Raw genomic sequence first — 14,552 nt, forward strand, 5'->3', positions numbered from 1 at the left:
GGGACAGCGACATCTGTTAATATCTTGTCTTTCTAGAACGCTGACTGTAAACTTTCCACATTCGATGTATATCAGGCGGATAGCGGAATGCTAAACCGAAGTTCAGCCTTGTAAAAATTTAACAGCAAGGACGCCCCATTGGATCCACTTCACCCCGATGTAATTATCATTCCTTTGCTCTGTCTGCATACAAGTAGTTACCTTGTATATTAGTGGTATAAGTAGTCAATCGGGAGGAGACAAAAATTTGGTTTACCTAGAATTTACCGTGTAGAATGGTGATAAGTATTGATTGGTTGCTAGCCTCGTATAGCAATGGAAGGGGGTGTCGTTACAAATATAGGAAGAGAACTCAACAACTCAACTTCACTAAGCCTTTGGGGTCGGCTAATGAATCCTTTGGTTGCCCGAATTTTTTTGGTTCTTGGGAGATTGGTGGAACAAAAAACTCCCTAGGAGATTGGTGGAAAAAAAAAAAACTCCCTGGAAGTATCCCGGTAAAATAAAAATCTCATGTTTGGTTGACCGGGCTATGGTGGGAAAAAAAACTTTGTTTGGTTGCTTGAACTGTTGGGAAGAAAAAAAATTCTTCTGCAAGCTTATTTTTTGTTCCTGGGAGTCTTTTTTTTTCCAGGGCAGGGTTTCGTGCGGGGTTATTTTGGTTCCTGGGATTATTTTGGGCCCACCAACCAAACGTCGGTTTCCTGCGGAAATTCCACAAAAGTCCCAAGAACCAAAAAAATTCTGGCAACCAAACGGAGCGAAAACTTTCATGAAGAGAGTGAAAGGATTTATCTGGCTCAAATTGACTAAATCCAATCCTGACACTAGTTGGATTCGTCTACATGGATAATTTTCTTCTATTCTATCCTATCCAGGATCATGTTCTCTGTTATGTTATCTTACTATATACAAATATAGTAAGAAAAGATGGAAGAAAAAGAGAGAGAAGAGGCAAAATTCTCTGTTAAAATATAAGAGATTAAATAATGCCAACTTCAACAGCTTAAGCTTTTGGAGTAACTGGTTGTTTCAGATGGTATCAAAACCAGAGGTCTTGAGTTCAAACCTCTTTGATAGCAAAAATCCATATGCAATGGCCAAACCCCTCTTCCATATGCAGTGGCCAAACCCAAAAGAGGGGCCACATGCAGGCCAATCCTAAAAAGAGGAGCCACACATGAGGTGGGAGTGTTAAAGCATAAAAGATTAAATAACGCCAACTCCAATAGGTTAAGCTTTTGGATTAACTGGTCGTTTCAAATTCTCCAAGTCAAATTCCTCCTTTTTTGAGAAATTTGACTCGAAAAGTACAATAAGGGGACATTGATGCCACTTCACCAGACATGCAATTATTGAAGCATCTGTAGTTTCTAGGAATTTTGATGTTAAATTGACAGCCAAGCACCATAAAGTTGAAGAAATTAACGTGCATTTATTTTTGGCTTGGGAGATCCTTGAGGATGCCAAGCATGCCCTTCAATTTAGCATTCCTGTTGAGAGAATAATTTCAATATAAGTCTACGGGTGGGGAGTGGGGACTAAAATTTACCGTGATGTGATATGTGTCTGCCACGCACATGCACGCGCACAATATATTTGTTACTTGCCATTTTTATAAAATAACCAAATTAGGGGGGGGGGGGGGGGGGAGAGAGAGAGAGAGTATATGTGTCTGCCACGCTAAAGATGATAACAGACACAAGCTGCGTCATGGGCATATGCTAATCCTTGGTCTTAATATATTAATGCTACACTCATAAGATGCCCTTTGCCTTGACCTAAGGCAAGAATGGTATTTAGACCTATATCATTATTTTGAAATACAAAAGAATGAATTGGAGTGCGTGCATTATTCTTTAAAAAGCTTATAAAACTAGAAATTATGAAGTGGTTTGACACACTCTAAAGAATGGAATTTGCTAGTGTCCATCGCAAGAGGTATTTCGCGGATGGCATGTGAGATCAGCCACACATGCTCACTTTTCAGTGGATTTTGTCTTCATTCACGAGGTGGCTGCTCTATGCAACAGACCATCCGCGAAATGCCTTATGCAATGGATGCTACCAAATCCCCTAAAGAATTTAGTATTATGACAACTCTACCTGTATCTTTTGTTTCATTTCTTCTGGAACAATCACAAACACTTTTTTGATTAATTTTGTAGGGTGAATAAAGTACGTATTGAGGATTCCCCAGCAAATAGAATTATGTCTCCTGTAATAATAAATACGCTTTTCAACTGGTTTCATACTTTATTTTATAATTAATACTTCAATTTAATTCTATACAGTAATAACTTAGTCCTTCAGTTAATACTCGTTGTATCAGTAGATATTGTGAACCTATCAGTTGCGTCCAAAGTCGAAGCAGAGTACTCATGCCATTCAAGTTCTTGCTCATCCCATGTGTGTGGTCTATTCATGAAGAAGAGTTTATTTTTTCGGTCATGTTGGTAAGATCTAGCAGGAGCTAGAGTTGTAAACTGCTTCGTGCGCTCATGAATCTAGCTCCAATGTTCAGCACGTATTAGTTTATTCAGAGCCAAATACTCTATATTCTTGGTGAAGGGATTGACCCCTAGGGTCCTTGAGATCTCACCATAATTTCCATATAAAATACATAGTGGCAGCCTCTAAACTAATTGAGGTGCACCTCTAAACTTTTGTCTTACTCATTTAACTTATCCGATGCGGCTGTTATCTCATGAAGAAGTGGGTTGAGGGGAAATTGCCTCGCAAATACCAAAAACGTATCTGGGACAGCTTTTTAATTCAAAGTTTTCAAACACGATAGATGTTATCGAGTCTCGGGTCTCACATAATACCTAACGAGATAATTGAAAGTTTCAAAGACGTTAGATGTAATTGAGAATGTGAGTTAGGTAATTTGGTACAACATGCATTCATATGAAAAGGTACGAATCGACTGCACTCGTTACATACCACAGCTTTTTGCTTTTAATGAAAAAAGTTAAAGGTTGGGTATACTTATTACCTAAACAGGAAAAATTACCAAAATACCTCCTCATTTAAGGAAACCCTTGAATTGAGGTGCACGGTGCACCATTCTCTGACTTGTTTTCTTCTCCCCAATAAAGAAAAAGCACAGAACCACCCCTCCAGTCTCAATAAATAAATATAAAGAAAGGTGAAAGAACTAACCTAAGGGGGGCGAATGCGTAGTGTAGAGGGGCTGAAAATATCATCTCCCATATAAAAACTTATTTCTCTGTTTTCTAACCTTCCGATCAACAAATAGTAAAAAAACAGCCTTTTGTCGTTACATTGGGTACAATGTATAGAGACATGTTAGCGACGATTTTGATATTTTTAAAGGAGATCTGAATCACTGTACTTTCATTGTTATGTAATTATATAATGCATAAACGTCATTGCTTACGTTCAAAGTGGCCTTAAATCCATACTAAAACAGTCATTAGCAGGAGCGGAGTTTGGTGTTACGCCGAGGATCACGTGACAATTCATTAACGCCTCTTCACCAAGCTCTCTTTACCAAGGTTTTAATTTTCGAACCGAAACTGATTTTATTTCTTGAAAATGATTTTATTTTCAGTAAAATGGTTATTTTGTTTATTTATTTATCCTCTACATAGATTGTTATTGGGATTTTTTGCTATAAGTCCCTGATTATGAATTGAGATTATATATATATATATATATATATATATATATATATATATATATATATATATACAGAGAGAGAGAGAAAAGTGTAGCTACACGAACGGCTTAAAATACAGTGGGCCCCACATTGTTTGGGTGATGCAAACCATTCATTTGATGGGCCCTCATATAGATAGGGTGTGCCCAAAAAATCAGCTCTATAGGATCATTCCAACCCCTACGATTTGTGGAGGCAAAAATGGACGCGTAAAAACCTTCACAAATCTGTCCATTTTTGCCCCCACAGTTTGAAGGGTGGGGATGATCCTATGGAGTTGATTTTTTGGGCACACCCTATCAATGTGAGGGTCTATCAAATGAATGGTTTGGATCACCCAAACAATGTGGGCCTACTGTATTTTAAGTCGTTGGTGTAGCTAAGTTAGCTACACGTATGTGTAGCTTCACTTAACTCATATATATATATATATATATATATATATATATATATATATATATATATATATATATACACGTCACTCGTGAAGGTGCACTAGGAACATGTTTCAACGCACGTTCTGAGTATGAATTGAGATTTTTATAAGGGCAGTTTTATGACTTTATCGTTGGAAATAAGTGAGAAAATATGTTCCCAATAACGCACCTTTTGGTACATAGGCGAGGTCACGGTAAAAGGAAACGAGGGGCCGTTTGGATACGCGGATTTTAGAATCCAAGTTTTTATTTTCAAAACAGCATAAAAAATGGTTCATAATCAAGCTGCTACATGCTGTCTTGGCAGTGTTTCTTGGAATTTAAGCGAGAAATTCAGGTTTTAAAAATTTCTCCTGCATCCTAAGATTTCTAAAACCTGAAAATCTGGGAGGATCTGCTACTCTCTTGCTGCCGGGAAAAAGGGTCAGAAGTGAAAAACAAGTCAACAACGACGGCTGGTGTGCTTCTTCGCTTGTCTCTTTGCTACAATTTTAAAAAAATCCCAGATTCTAAAAGCCGCGTATGCAAAGGGCCAATATTTGAGATACTGAGAATTAGTGGGTCGGTTGGACTGCATTAGCCCAGTATTTGAGATACCGAGAATTAGTGGGTCGGTTGGACTGCACTAGAAGTCAAAAGAAAAGAAGAAGCGTGTCTTGTCTTTATAGTGGGAAATGTCCAGAGATCACACAATATAATAGCGTTATCTTTTTATCCTCACGCTCACGTCAGGGACGATTTTGATCTTTTCTCTGTCGCTTAATTCTGCCTTTCTATAATTAGAAGGAATAAACGTCACTGCTTACGTTCGAAAACGGCATTCAAAATCTTACCAACAACTAGTCATCAACAACAATGGATTTTGATCTACCCATAGCAAGGTTTTAAATTTCGGTTTCGGTACTGATTTCGGACCCCACCGAAATCCAAAATTTGGTATGTCGGTTCAAAATTTCGAACTGAATTTCTGAAATTTTAAACCAAAATTCCAAAATTTGGTAACATTTTTTTTTTTTTTTAAATGGCATTTTCTCGAAATTCTGGACTGAAAGTCCGAAATTGAAATTCCGAAATTTCGGCCGAAATTTGGTGAAGACCGAAATTCAGAATTTAGGAAAATTTTGGTTTCGGTCCCCACCGAAATTTAAAACCATGACCTAGAGGATCGCAGGGCATGCAAATCATGCCATATGGAAATGATAATTACACCCCTTTACAGCTTTTCCACTCCCTTGTTTATCTTTTCTTTGAAGGGATTTGCTAGCGTCCATCGTAGAAGGCATTTCGCGGATGGTCTGTTGCATCTGATAGCGGACACACAAGCTCACTTTTCAGTTTGTTTTGTCTTCATTCACAAATCCCTTCTTTAAAAAAACTTTACTTTCAGGAAAACGCAACGGGTCATATCTCATATGTAGTTATTATCAAGAAAAGACAAACGAAAGGGGGCTGAAATGCTCGATAAGGAGGTGGAAAGAAGTTAGATGGGCGTGGCTCAGAGACTAGTGTAAGTAGTGTTTGGTTGCACGGCATATACTCGGAGAGCGGGAGAATAAGTAGGGGTGTCATTAGCAATATATGGAGAGAGAGAGAGAGAGAGAGAGAGAGAGAGAGAGAGAGAGAGAGAGAGCACCATTCCCTAGAAAATTCAACCAAAAGTCTTTGCTTTTGGAATAATTTGCTTTAAAAGTCGTAAGGAGGGGACAATGAGTTCATGAAACCAGACAAGCAGGTGAGACATCCAAGGAAGTAAAATGGGAGCGCAATGCTATTTGGCAACCTAACGAAGAATTTGTCTTACGAGGTAGCTATTCTTCAACAAACTTCCTGGAAAATAGAAACCCAATGGCAACCAAACGTAGCAGGACGTTGATCAAATAAAAGTGAAGTCTACCGAAGTCTATGATTTTTTGTCTAAAAATATTTTAACCCAAGGACATGTTTGACAACCAAGAAAATATTCCATGAATACGGGGCTAGCTGGACTTAGGAGACATAGGTGGGATAGGGAGAGGGTTGAGATGTTGGGTGCGAGGGAGTATGAAAAGCCCCTGAAAAAAATGAAAAATAAGTCCCAATGTAAAGTAGCCTATTTTGCTTTCACCATTTTTAGGTATTTCTCAGAGTCTCTCCAATCCTGTCCTCTAAGGTCCCTCCCACTCCCTCCTTCCCCATTTTCATAATTGGGACGGAAGACCTAATTTCTGAAAAAGACCTAATTTTGATTGATCAAAGTACCCACAAACAACGGGGTTTAAAAGAGCTAAAATGGCCACGAGCTCATCGAGGACATTGGAAATGTAAGTCAAAGGGTTATAAAGTATTTATAAAATATTGGAGTTTTTTAAAAATATAGTGGGGCCCAACCTGTTGTGGCAAGAAAGAATAATCCTGAGGTTTTAAGAGGCTGCTGTTGGATAAATATCAAGGGCGGTACTTTTGACATACTGCCCACATGGGACTTGATGATCGGGGACCATATAATTTCTAATCCTCCATTCTATGAACGGCTGAACCATAAAAAAATAGCCTCTATAGATGGGAGAGTTAGGATCAACCTATGGAGTTTATTTTCAGGGCAGTCTATTTACATAGAGGCCCAACAAATATTTGGTCTGGACCTTCAAACATGTAGGACCCATTATATATTACCTTAGCTGGAACAAAAAGGATTTCTACAAAGATAAATGAGAATCCTTGAGAGCTCGGTGGCACTCAAGCTTTACTTCATTCCATGAATAAAATGATAAATTGTATATCATAGATGGGTATAGCGTGGGTCCTAATGTTGAGGTTGGCTTGTTGCAGACAGCTTCTGACTCAATGTGGTGAATAACAGTAAGCTCGATGGACGTAGAATATGATCATAATTGTTCAACAACTTGCACCAAGGGACCAACAAGAAATGAAGGCGTCGTGAAGGAGTTCATGGTCTTAGGTGGGGTTTGAAAGAATGGGAGAAAACCTTAGGAGTTCATGGCCTTTGAAGGAAGATGAGACAAAAAGCTTATACCTTACTATCAGCATTTCAAACTTGGTAACAATTCTTGACATGTCAGTGTGACATGTAGTTACAACATCATTTGATTGGCCTGATGTTGCTATTCTTTGTAGTTTATTTTGGAATCATAGCTCTCCAAGGTAATGAAAAAAAGTATTTTTGATTGTTGCCTTCTATTTCCATGCTTTTGTGCATCACATGCATGTAAGAATCTTAAATGTTATTAATTAGAAGCTGCAATACAAACATGCAGCAAATAATTAAGATAAGAAAGTATCAAGGCAAGAAAGGATACAATCAGGGAAACCACTTAAATCCAATTTTCCCAAGAACACTTCCCATCAAAACAGGCTATTGAGATTACCTTAATGGGTCAGCAGATTGAAAATTCCAATGAGATTTGGAATGCATTTCTGCTAATTCTAATAATCTGTGCTCATTAGCAGATGACACTGAAAGTGTTTCTAAAGCAAGATAGGACAATCAATAACACTAAAAGAGCACTTAAAACATTAAGAAGTGTTTGTGAGTCAGGACCCCGAAACTAACCCTTTTGTCTTCCTAGAAACCATCCATCACTGACCACCTGCTCACTGACATATCCATGCAAGTATATACAGACAAAAGATGGGCTAGAGTGGAAAAATTGCACAATGGAAATGTAATGATTTTATTACATGCATGCACTAACTTAACAGGTGAGAAGGCAAGAAAACTTTCAAGATTGGTGCCTTAGATGAGAGTTCAATGATATCTCCATGCTCAACTAAATGGAAGACATGTGAACCATCAATATATACAATACCTTCTTTACTGCACCATGTGACATGTATGGTTTGATCAGAATTGATTACCCCATGCATCAAGTGAGAGTCAGCATCTCCCGGTGATATGGGCTCTCTTACGATATACTGTAGGTCTTGAGATAAAATAGGCATTAGAAATCCACCCGCTGAAAGCATGGCGGCGGTTGATCCAGTTGCAGTGGACACTCTGAGACCACTTGATCGACAGCTTACTAAAGACGAGCTCCTCTGACCATCCCTTTTGATTCTAGATATAAATGAAGAAAATCTTGTGATTAAAAACAGATAATTGCTTAACTTCCTCCAAGTACTGACAGTGCACTGGTTAAAAAACCCTTACAAAAATGAAAACCGAGAAACCGCTGCCGGACAAGGGTGTGCAACCAGAACATCATTCAGAGCACATGTTGACAACAGCTGACCATTTAAGCTTATTGACATCCTTGAGAGTTCAGAAGGAGCCTTGCAACCCTCAAGGACTTCATCAAATACCTGCAAGAAATATCGGCATCAAAAGAATAAACTAAAACCATATGGATAACCACAGAACAAATTGTAATAAGAAAGTAATCATAAAAAAATTGCATCCAAACGCATAACCACAGAAAAAATTGTAATAAGCAAAGTAATCACCAAAAAAATGCCTCCAAATGGTGCAGAAAAAAATGATTACTTGTTAAGGTGTGATCTTACTTGTTCAAAGTTTCCTGCGGTTGCAGCACACAGATAGCCGGTGCTCCTTGTAGCATCAAACTCATGACTGAACTCTTTCACCTACAAGAAACAGATATTGGTACTTCCATGGAATATAAATTCTTTAATATTGAATTATTATTGGAAAAAAAATCAACACAATTGATGGTATCTTGAAATACATTACGATGTATCCGAATTAAGGATAACTTGGGAGTTTGAAAGGTTAGTTAGGCCAATAAACTAACCTCCTCAACTTGAGTAGGATCTGAGTTCACTCCTAACATGGGAATCGAGTCATCCATGAAGTGACTGGCCTGCAAAAGGGTGCCATCCCCACCAATAGTTATAACCAGATCCACATGACGAATTGGTTCAGATAGATTGTTACGCACAACAGTCTTCCAATCAAGTGACCTGCGTTGTAAAACATCCTGACAGAAGTTTATCGTATCCTTATGAATCCTACACCGGTCGTCCAAGTAACCTAAAATCTGCAATTGCCCACAATAGAAACTAAATTAACAAGGCTGAAATAATGTACGTAGACAATCAAAATCTTCTGATCAGATATGCAAATAGGAAAAGGGCAACATGCATTTAAAAAAAAAAAGATGACTAGGATTTTATCATAGAAACAGAAACACAAAAATTACAAGTAGGGTAGAGGTAGGCCGATTTATAGAACATCTCCAAGGACTCTGTTTTTTTAGCAAGCAAGTCCACAATTCCATTAACACTATGAGGAATATGAAAAAACAGAATCTCTCTCTCCCTCTAATCAGGTTCAGAAATCTGTTAATAATGTACGCCAGCCTTGACGGCTCTGAACTGATTTGATTCGGCCACCATGTAACCATAAAAAAGAATCCATTCCACCCATAAGGTCCCTCTCAACTGTTTGGTGAAAACCTGAATGCCCGTTAATAAAGCCCTCATTTCTGCTTAGTAGGAATTAGCACTACCAATCGATGTGCAGTAAGACAACAACACCTCCCCTGAATTATTGCGAAAACGCCTTTGATCCCCACCAGCCCCAGGTTCTAAAAAGACGACAAGTCAAAATTAAGCTTGACTACATGGGAAGGTGGATGCTTCCATCTTATCATCCCCTTATCACTTAGGGCCTGTTTGTTTTAGATCATGACAACCAATTGTGGAGTCCCCAACCGGTTATTGAGCTCAAATTTAGTGCAATTTTCGGTCCAATAATCAGTTGGGGACTCCACAATCTGTTGTCATAATCTGAAACAAACAGGGCCTAAATCTCTGATCCTTGATGATGATGTCCCACTTCCTTACAATATAATGGAAAGAGTGCGCAATCAACAGTACTTTGCCACGTCCTTAAAAGGTTCTTTTCTACCTTCCTTTCCAAACTGTCTATGCTACCACAACAGGAGTCATGCTCCATAAAATACATCCACTTTTCCCATATGGAAGATGAGAGGAGTTCGAAAAAACCTGAGTGTAGTAATCCAATGAGCCTAAATCGATCCGATCGCACGCAAAAAAAAAAAAAAACATGAAAAAATCCCGCAGAAAGGTAACATGAGTGTTTTACGTGGTTCGGCAACCATGCCTACGTCCACAGACAAGTCGATGAGAAATCCACTATCATCAAGAACAAAAAATTACAATGGTTTCCCCTTGATCTAAAATCATATCAAAATACACAAAAGCCTTTCCTGTAATCTCTCTAAACCCTGTTACTCTCTCTCTCTCTCTCTCTCTCTCTCTCTCTCTCTCTCTCTCGCTATTCCCACAAAAGACTTTCTTATGCCAGGACCACAAACCTCAATAAGCTATACAATACCTTATATATTTTGGTTTTCTAAACCTAAATCTCTTTCTCTCCTAGTCCAACTAAGAAACAAAAGACACTACCCCACGGATGTCAAAACCGCACAACTCTCTCTCTCTCTTCGTTTCCTATTCAAAGTTTCAAACAAGGAAATTGCAAAGAGAGTCTTTCCAGTAGCATGGAATGATACCAATCCTAACAATCTCCACATTGGCTTTTTTCTTAGCCACTCTAAAAGATTTTCCATCAGCATATTCACCCGTTTTACTGTTTGTCGTCACTGCAAATAACCATAGGTCTTCCACAACAGCCACCTACACACATCATTGAATCATCTTGACCCTGAATCTACTAAATTGGTCAACATAGTCAATACACGTGTAGCCGGCCCTGAGTCAACTCACCTAGTTAACTCTGGAGAGAGGCCTCAATATGTCCTCTCCAACCTATCATCTTTTATCTTTTCTGGCTTGTCATTCTTTTCCTTCAACGCCTTTAAGTTGATTAGAAACCTAGGAGCATCCATTAATGGTCCATCCATCGATCATCAAACAGATCGCATAGCCCCAACACAAGTTGACATGCCGATCACCAACTTTGAGCATTGATCACAGAAGCCACTTGCTTATCTAAAAAAACCAAGCTAAAACCAGAGAGCACTGATCAGCTGTCAAGCCCTGTCGATCGCCTAGCCAACGACGATCGACGATGATCAGAACCGTTGATCGTAATCCATACCTTGAACGATACATTCTACTTGCTGATTTTGTAGAAACTCACAAACATGATCTAGTTTGATCAAAACTAGATCTAAATTGCATGATATGAACCGCCTTCAAATCACATCCTCTCATTTTTTTTGAATGGGTGGGAAATTTTATTGAAAAGATGAAAACGTGAGACCGAGATGGTCAGAATACAATACAATGGGTAGCATACAGCAACATAAATAATAACAGAAAGCCTCCTACCAAGCAGAAAAGAGGCAATATCAATATGCTATCAAGGGGGAAGATAGTCAAATAGTTCTAACCCCACCTTAAACACCCCTTCCTTAGCTAACCTATCAGCTTCTCCATTGGTCAATCTCCTAATATAATGAAAAACTATTAGTGGCTGAATCTCGTCAAAGAAAGGAGAAATTTTCCAAGGGAAAGGGTGAGACCCCTTAAGCCAACGGATTACATTCAAGGCATCCCCTTCCACCACCACATTTTCTGGGGAATCACAATGAAGGAGTTTAATCCCCTGATAAACAGCTCGCACCTCCACCTCGTTGGAATCGGATACGCCAATCCGACCCAAGAATGCCCATCGGACCAACCCCTCCTCATCTCTAAGGACGCCTTCTATTCCTGCCGGGCCCGAGTTTTCCAAGTTGGAACCATCAAAATTGAGCTTTAAATGCCTAGGATATGACGGCTTCCACTATTGAACGGTTGGATTTCTTTTTTCTGAGTTGAAGCACACATCTCTCCAACCATGCCAAAGATCAAAAGCAGACACAAACCTGAATGATGGAAGAATCTTCACCGATGATATAGTTAAGGCTATCGCTTTCAAGGAGACAGACGAATAGCTCTTAACAAGGCCTTTAAATACTCGTCCATTTCTCTCTTTCCAAATAACCCATCTCTCGTTTTTAAACACGAATGAAGAAAAACAATGTTCCACATGCAATTAAACTCTAAATCGAATGTCTAAAAAATTACCCTGTTCTTCTTATTCCTCCAACCAAGCTGTTAACCTAGTGCTCTGATACAACTGTGTACAAATCCTACAAGAACCAATCCGATCGGGCGCAAAAAGAAAAAAGAAAAGAACAAGCAGAAAAATAACATGAATGTCAATGGGAAACCGACTATGAGAAAGAACAAAAAGTTACAAGGGTTTCATGTCAGGGGAAAATCATACCTCCTTCAAACGACCCAATAACTATAAAAGAGACTCGAACTCACTATTTTAAGGTTACTCGATGCCTAACCCAACCCCACGCTAGCCTTTTGTCCCCCCTCACTCGAGGTTGGCAATGACTAGGATTCCGTTTAAATGGATAGGGAATTTGGAAGCCCTAGAGAGTAGAGTACTAACGGCTTTACATAGTTAGGTGGCCAAGATAAATTATGTGAGCATCAAATGCAAACCCTAATGAAAGAGGAATGGGGATTGAGGAGTACCTGAGGGTTTCTGACGAGGGAGAGAGGAGAAGAGATTTTTCCAGTGGGTCTTGTTGGGTAGACGTCTAAGGGCTTTAGAAGCAAAAGCACGCGGCGTATGGACATACTCTTAGTTGGGCTTCTCTTCTTTCTGCCCTCATGGTTTGGCTCAGAGTTACTTGGCCTGTCTGGATTTTATACTTTTATATGAGTTGGGCAAGGAAAAGAGAAATAATATATTCGCCCAACTTTCTTCCTTGGCCACCCCTTGTGAGAAATTATTTGGTGGCCGACCGTGAAATCACAAGGGCAGAGAGAGAGAACCTGCCACCTTGGAAGAACATAGAACAGGGGTCCAACTCCCTTTAGTGTAAATATTATGGACTTCTCTTTTTGCACTATTGCGGTGGCCCAGGGAAGAAAAGGCGGGCGAAGATAAAGAAAATTGTTTTCTTTCGTGGACCCCTCTGTAGGCGCACTTACGTGGGCGTCCATTGCACGACTCACCTAAAAAGCACAGTGGGCGTACATGAATGGATGATCTAGATCGTTTATTTTTGGGAAATGATATATCAGTGGAGGGGGGTTAATGCGGGAAGGATTCAATAGACGTGATTACCAAGTACACTGCAGCTGGCTGTCCCATGAAAAGAAAAGGGGTAAATTTATCATTTCCCTATATTTTTGGGAAATGATAAATGCACCCCTTTTCCTTACTTGTTGCAGTGTACGTGGCAATCAGGTCAGTTGAATCCTTCCCATGTGAAGTACATTACTACATTAGCCCCCCTCTGCAGTCATAGGTACATTCCATCTAGGTGTCCCAAGTAATGAATAGGAGTGCATTTATCACTTCCCTTATGGTCCTCCGTGGATCGGTGGATAGGTCGTTCCTAAAAATGCGCCCCATAGGATGATTGTAACCCTTCAATTTTCTAACATTTAACATTTAAAATGAACAGTATGGCATGCATGGAAACCTCCAACAGAGTGTAACAAGTCCACAGAGTGTAGTGGTTATTACACTTGTTCCCAAATTGACTCTCTCTCTCTCTCTAGCTCTTACTTGTGCCAAGTACGTCCATGGGATCCCTTGGTCCGATCGGCAACCATAAGTCCGGCAAAGTTCCATTGAGAACACCCCTGATATTATATCCATCGATCACACCTCTTTTAGATTCCCGACAATAAAAGCTGCGGCACCATTGATTTTTATAATTATTTACAATATAGACATGGGATATCTCGTAACTTTCTGCAATATCGATGATCTTGCATGCATGTACTTGCCTTCTGTGGAACCCTAGAATTGATGGTCAGTGGTCACCATTGATCCAGATGGTACTTTTGCCGAGCTGTTCTTTAAAAAAGAAATGAACCTTCACTGAAATTTCTCCACCAAAAACCCATAATTTTTTATCAACTACTAAGATCATCCGTCCTTCACTTTTGATATTTTTTAATTAATTGTTATGCATGAACATATTAAAGTTTTCATGAGCATATTAAAGATATAGTGAGTCGTCCGACCTTTGCTCCTAGGATAAAAAGTTGATGGATCTAGCGTTCTTAGTTTAGATCCAAAATTTCTCATTCCAAACTATCTAGGATGTAGATCTATGCAATTTTTCGCTCATCTTCTTCGAAATTGTTGTTTATATCTACTGTTTTGTTAAATCATGTTTAGTCCAATCATCATATAGATTTCCAAAGTGACCTTAAAAAAATTTATTTATATATTCTTCCGGTTTCCAAGAATATGGATCTATGAAGTTATTTTCTGTTCAAGCATTGTTCATTCACAACATGATTCTTCAATAGCTAGAAGCTTCTTTGTAAATCAAACCCAGAGAGCTATTTATTTCTAAAATTTTCCCTTCGAATTCAAATCTAAATATATATTTCTGACTCAGAGTCCATTAAATTGTGGTGTTTGTCTAAGTTCATTAGACCTATTTGGAAACTGAGGG

The 14,552-nt window shown here is 39.0% G+C and overlaps 1 protein-coding gene across 2 annotated transcripts; it reads right to left on the minus strand.

The window, feature by feature from the left end:
- Positions 1 to 7,610: 7,610 nt before the first annotated feature.
- On the minus strand, positions 7,611 to 12,773 carry NADK3 (NAD(H) kinase 3). Of its 2 annotated transcripts, XM_077373463.1 has the most exons (6): positions 12,604 to 12,773; positions 9,018 to 9,116; positions 8,871 to 8,939; positions 8,623 to 8,703; positions 8,270 to 8,421; positions 7,611 to 8,176 (listed from the first exon to the last, which is right to left on the minus strand). In XM_077373463.1, the coding sequence occupies exons 1-6, from the start codon at positions 12,706 to 12,708 to the stop codon at positions 7,810 to 7,812; spliced, it is 873 nt and encodes a 290-aa protein (XP_077229578.1). In that variant the 5' UTR covers positions 12,709 to 12,773; the 3' UTR covers positions 7,611 to 7,809. The 2 variants fall into 2 exon arrangements, with proteins under 2 accessions (XP_077229578.1, XP_077229577.1); XM_077373462.1 differs by having other exon boundaries at positions 8,871 to 9,116.
- Positions 12,774 to 14,552: the final 1,779 nt, after the last annotated feature.

This window comes from Tasmannia lanceolata, unplaced genomic scaffold (assembly GCF_043159265.1).
Source record: "Tasmannia lanceolata isolate RefF3 unplaced genomic scaffold, GAP_Taslan_0.1 ptg000037l, whole genome shotgun sequence".
NCBI lineage: Eukaryota > Viridiplantae > Streptophyta > Magnoliopsida > Canellales > Winteraceae > Tasmannia > Tasmannia lanceolata.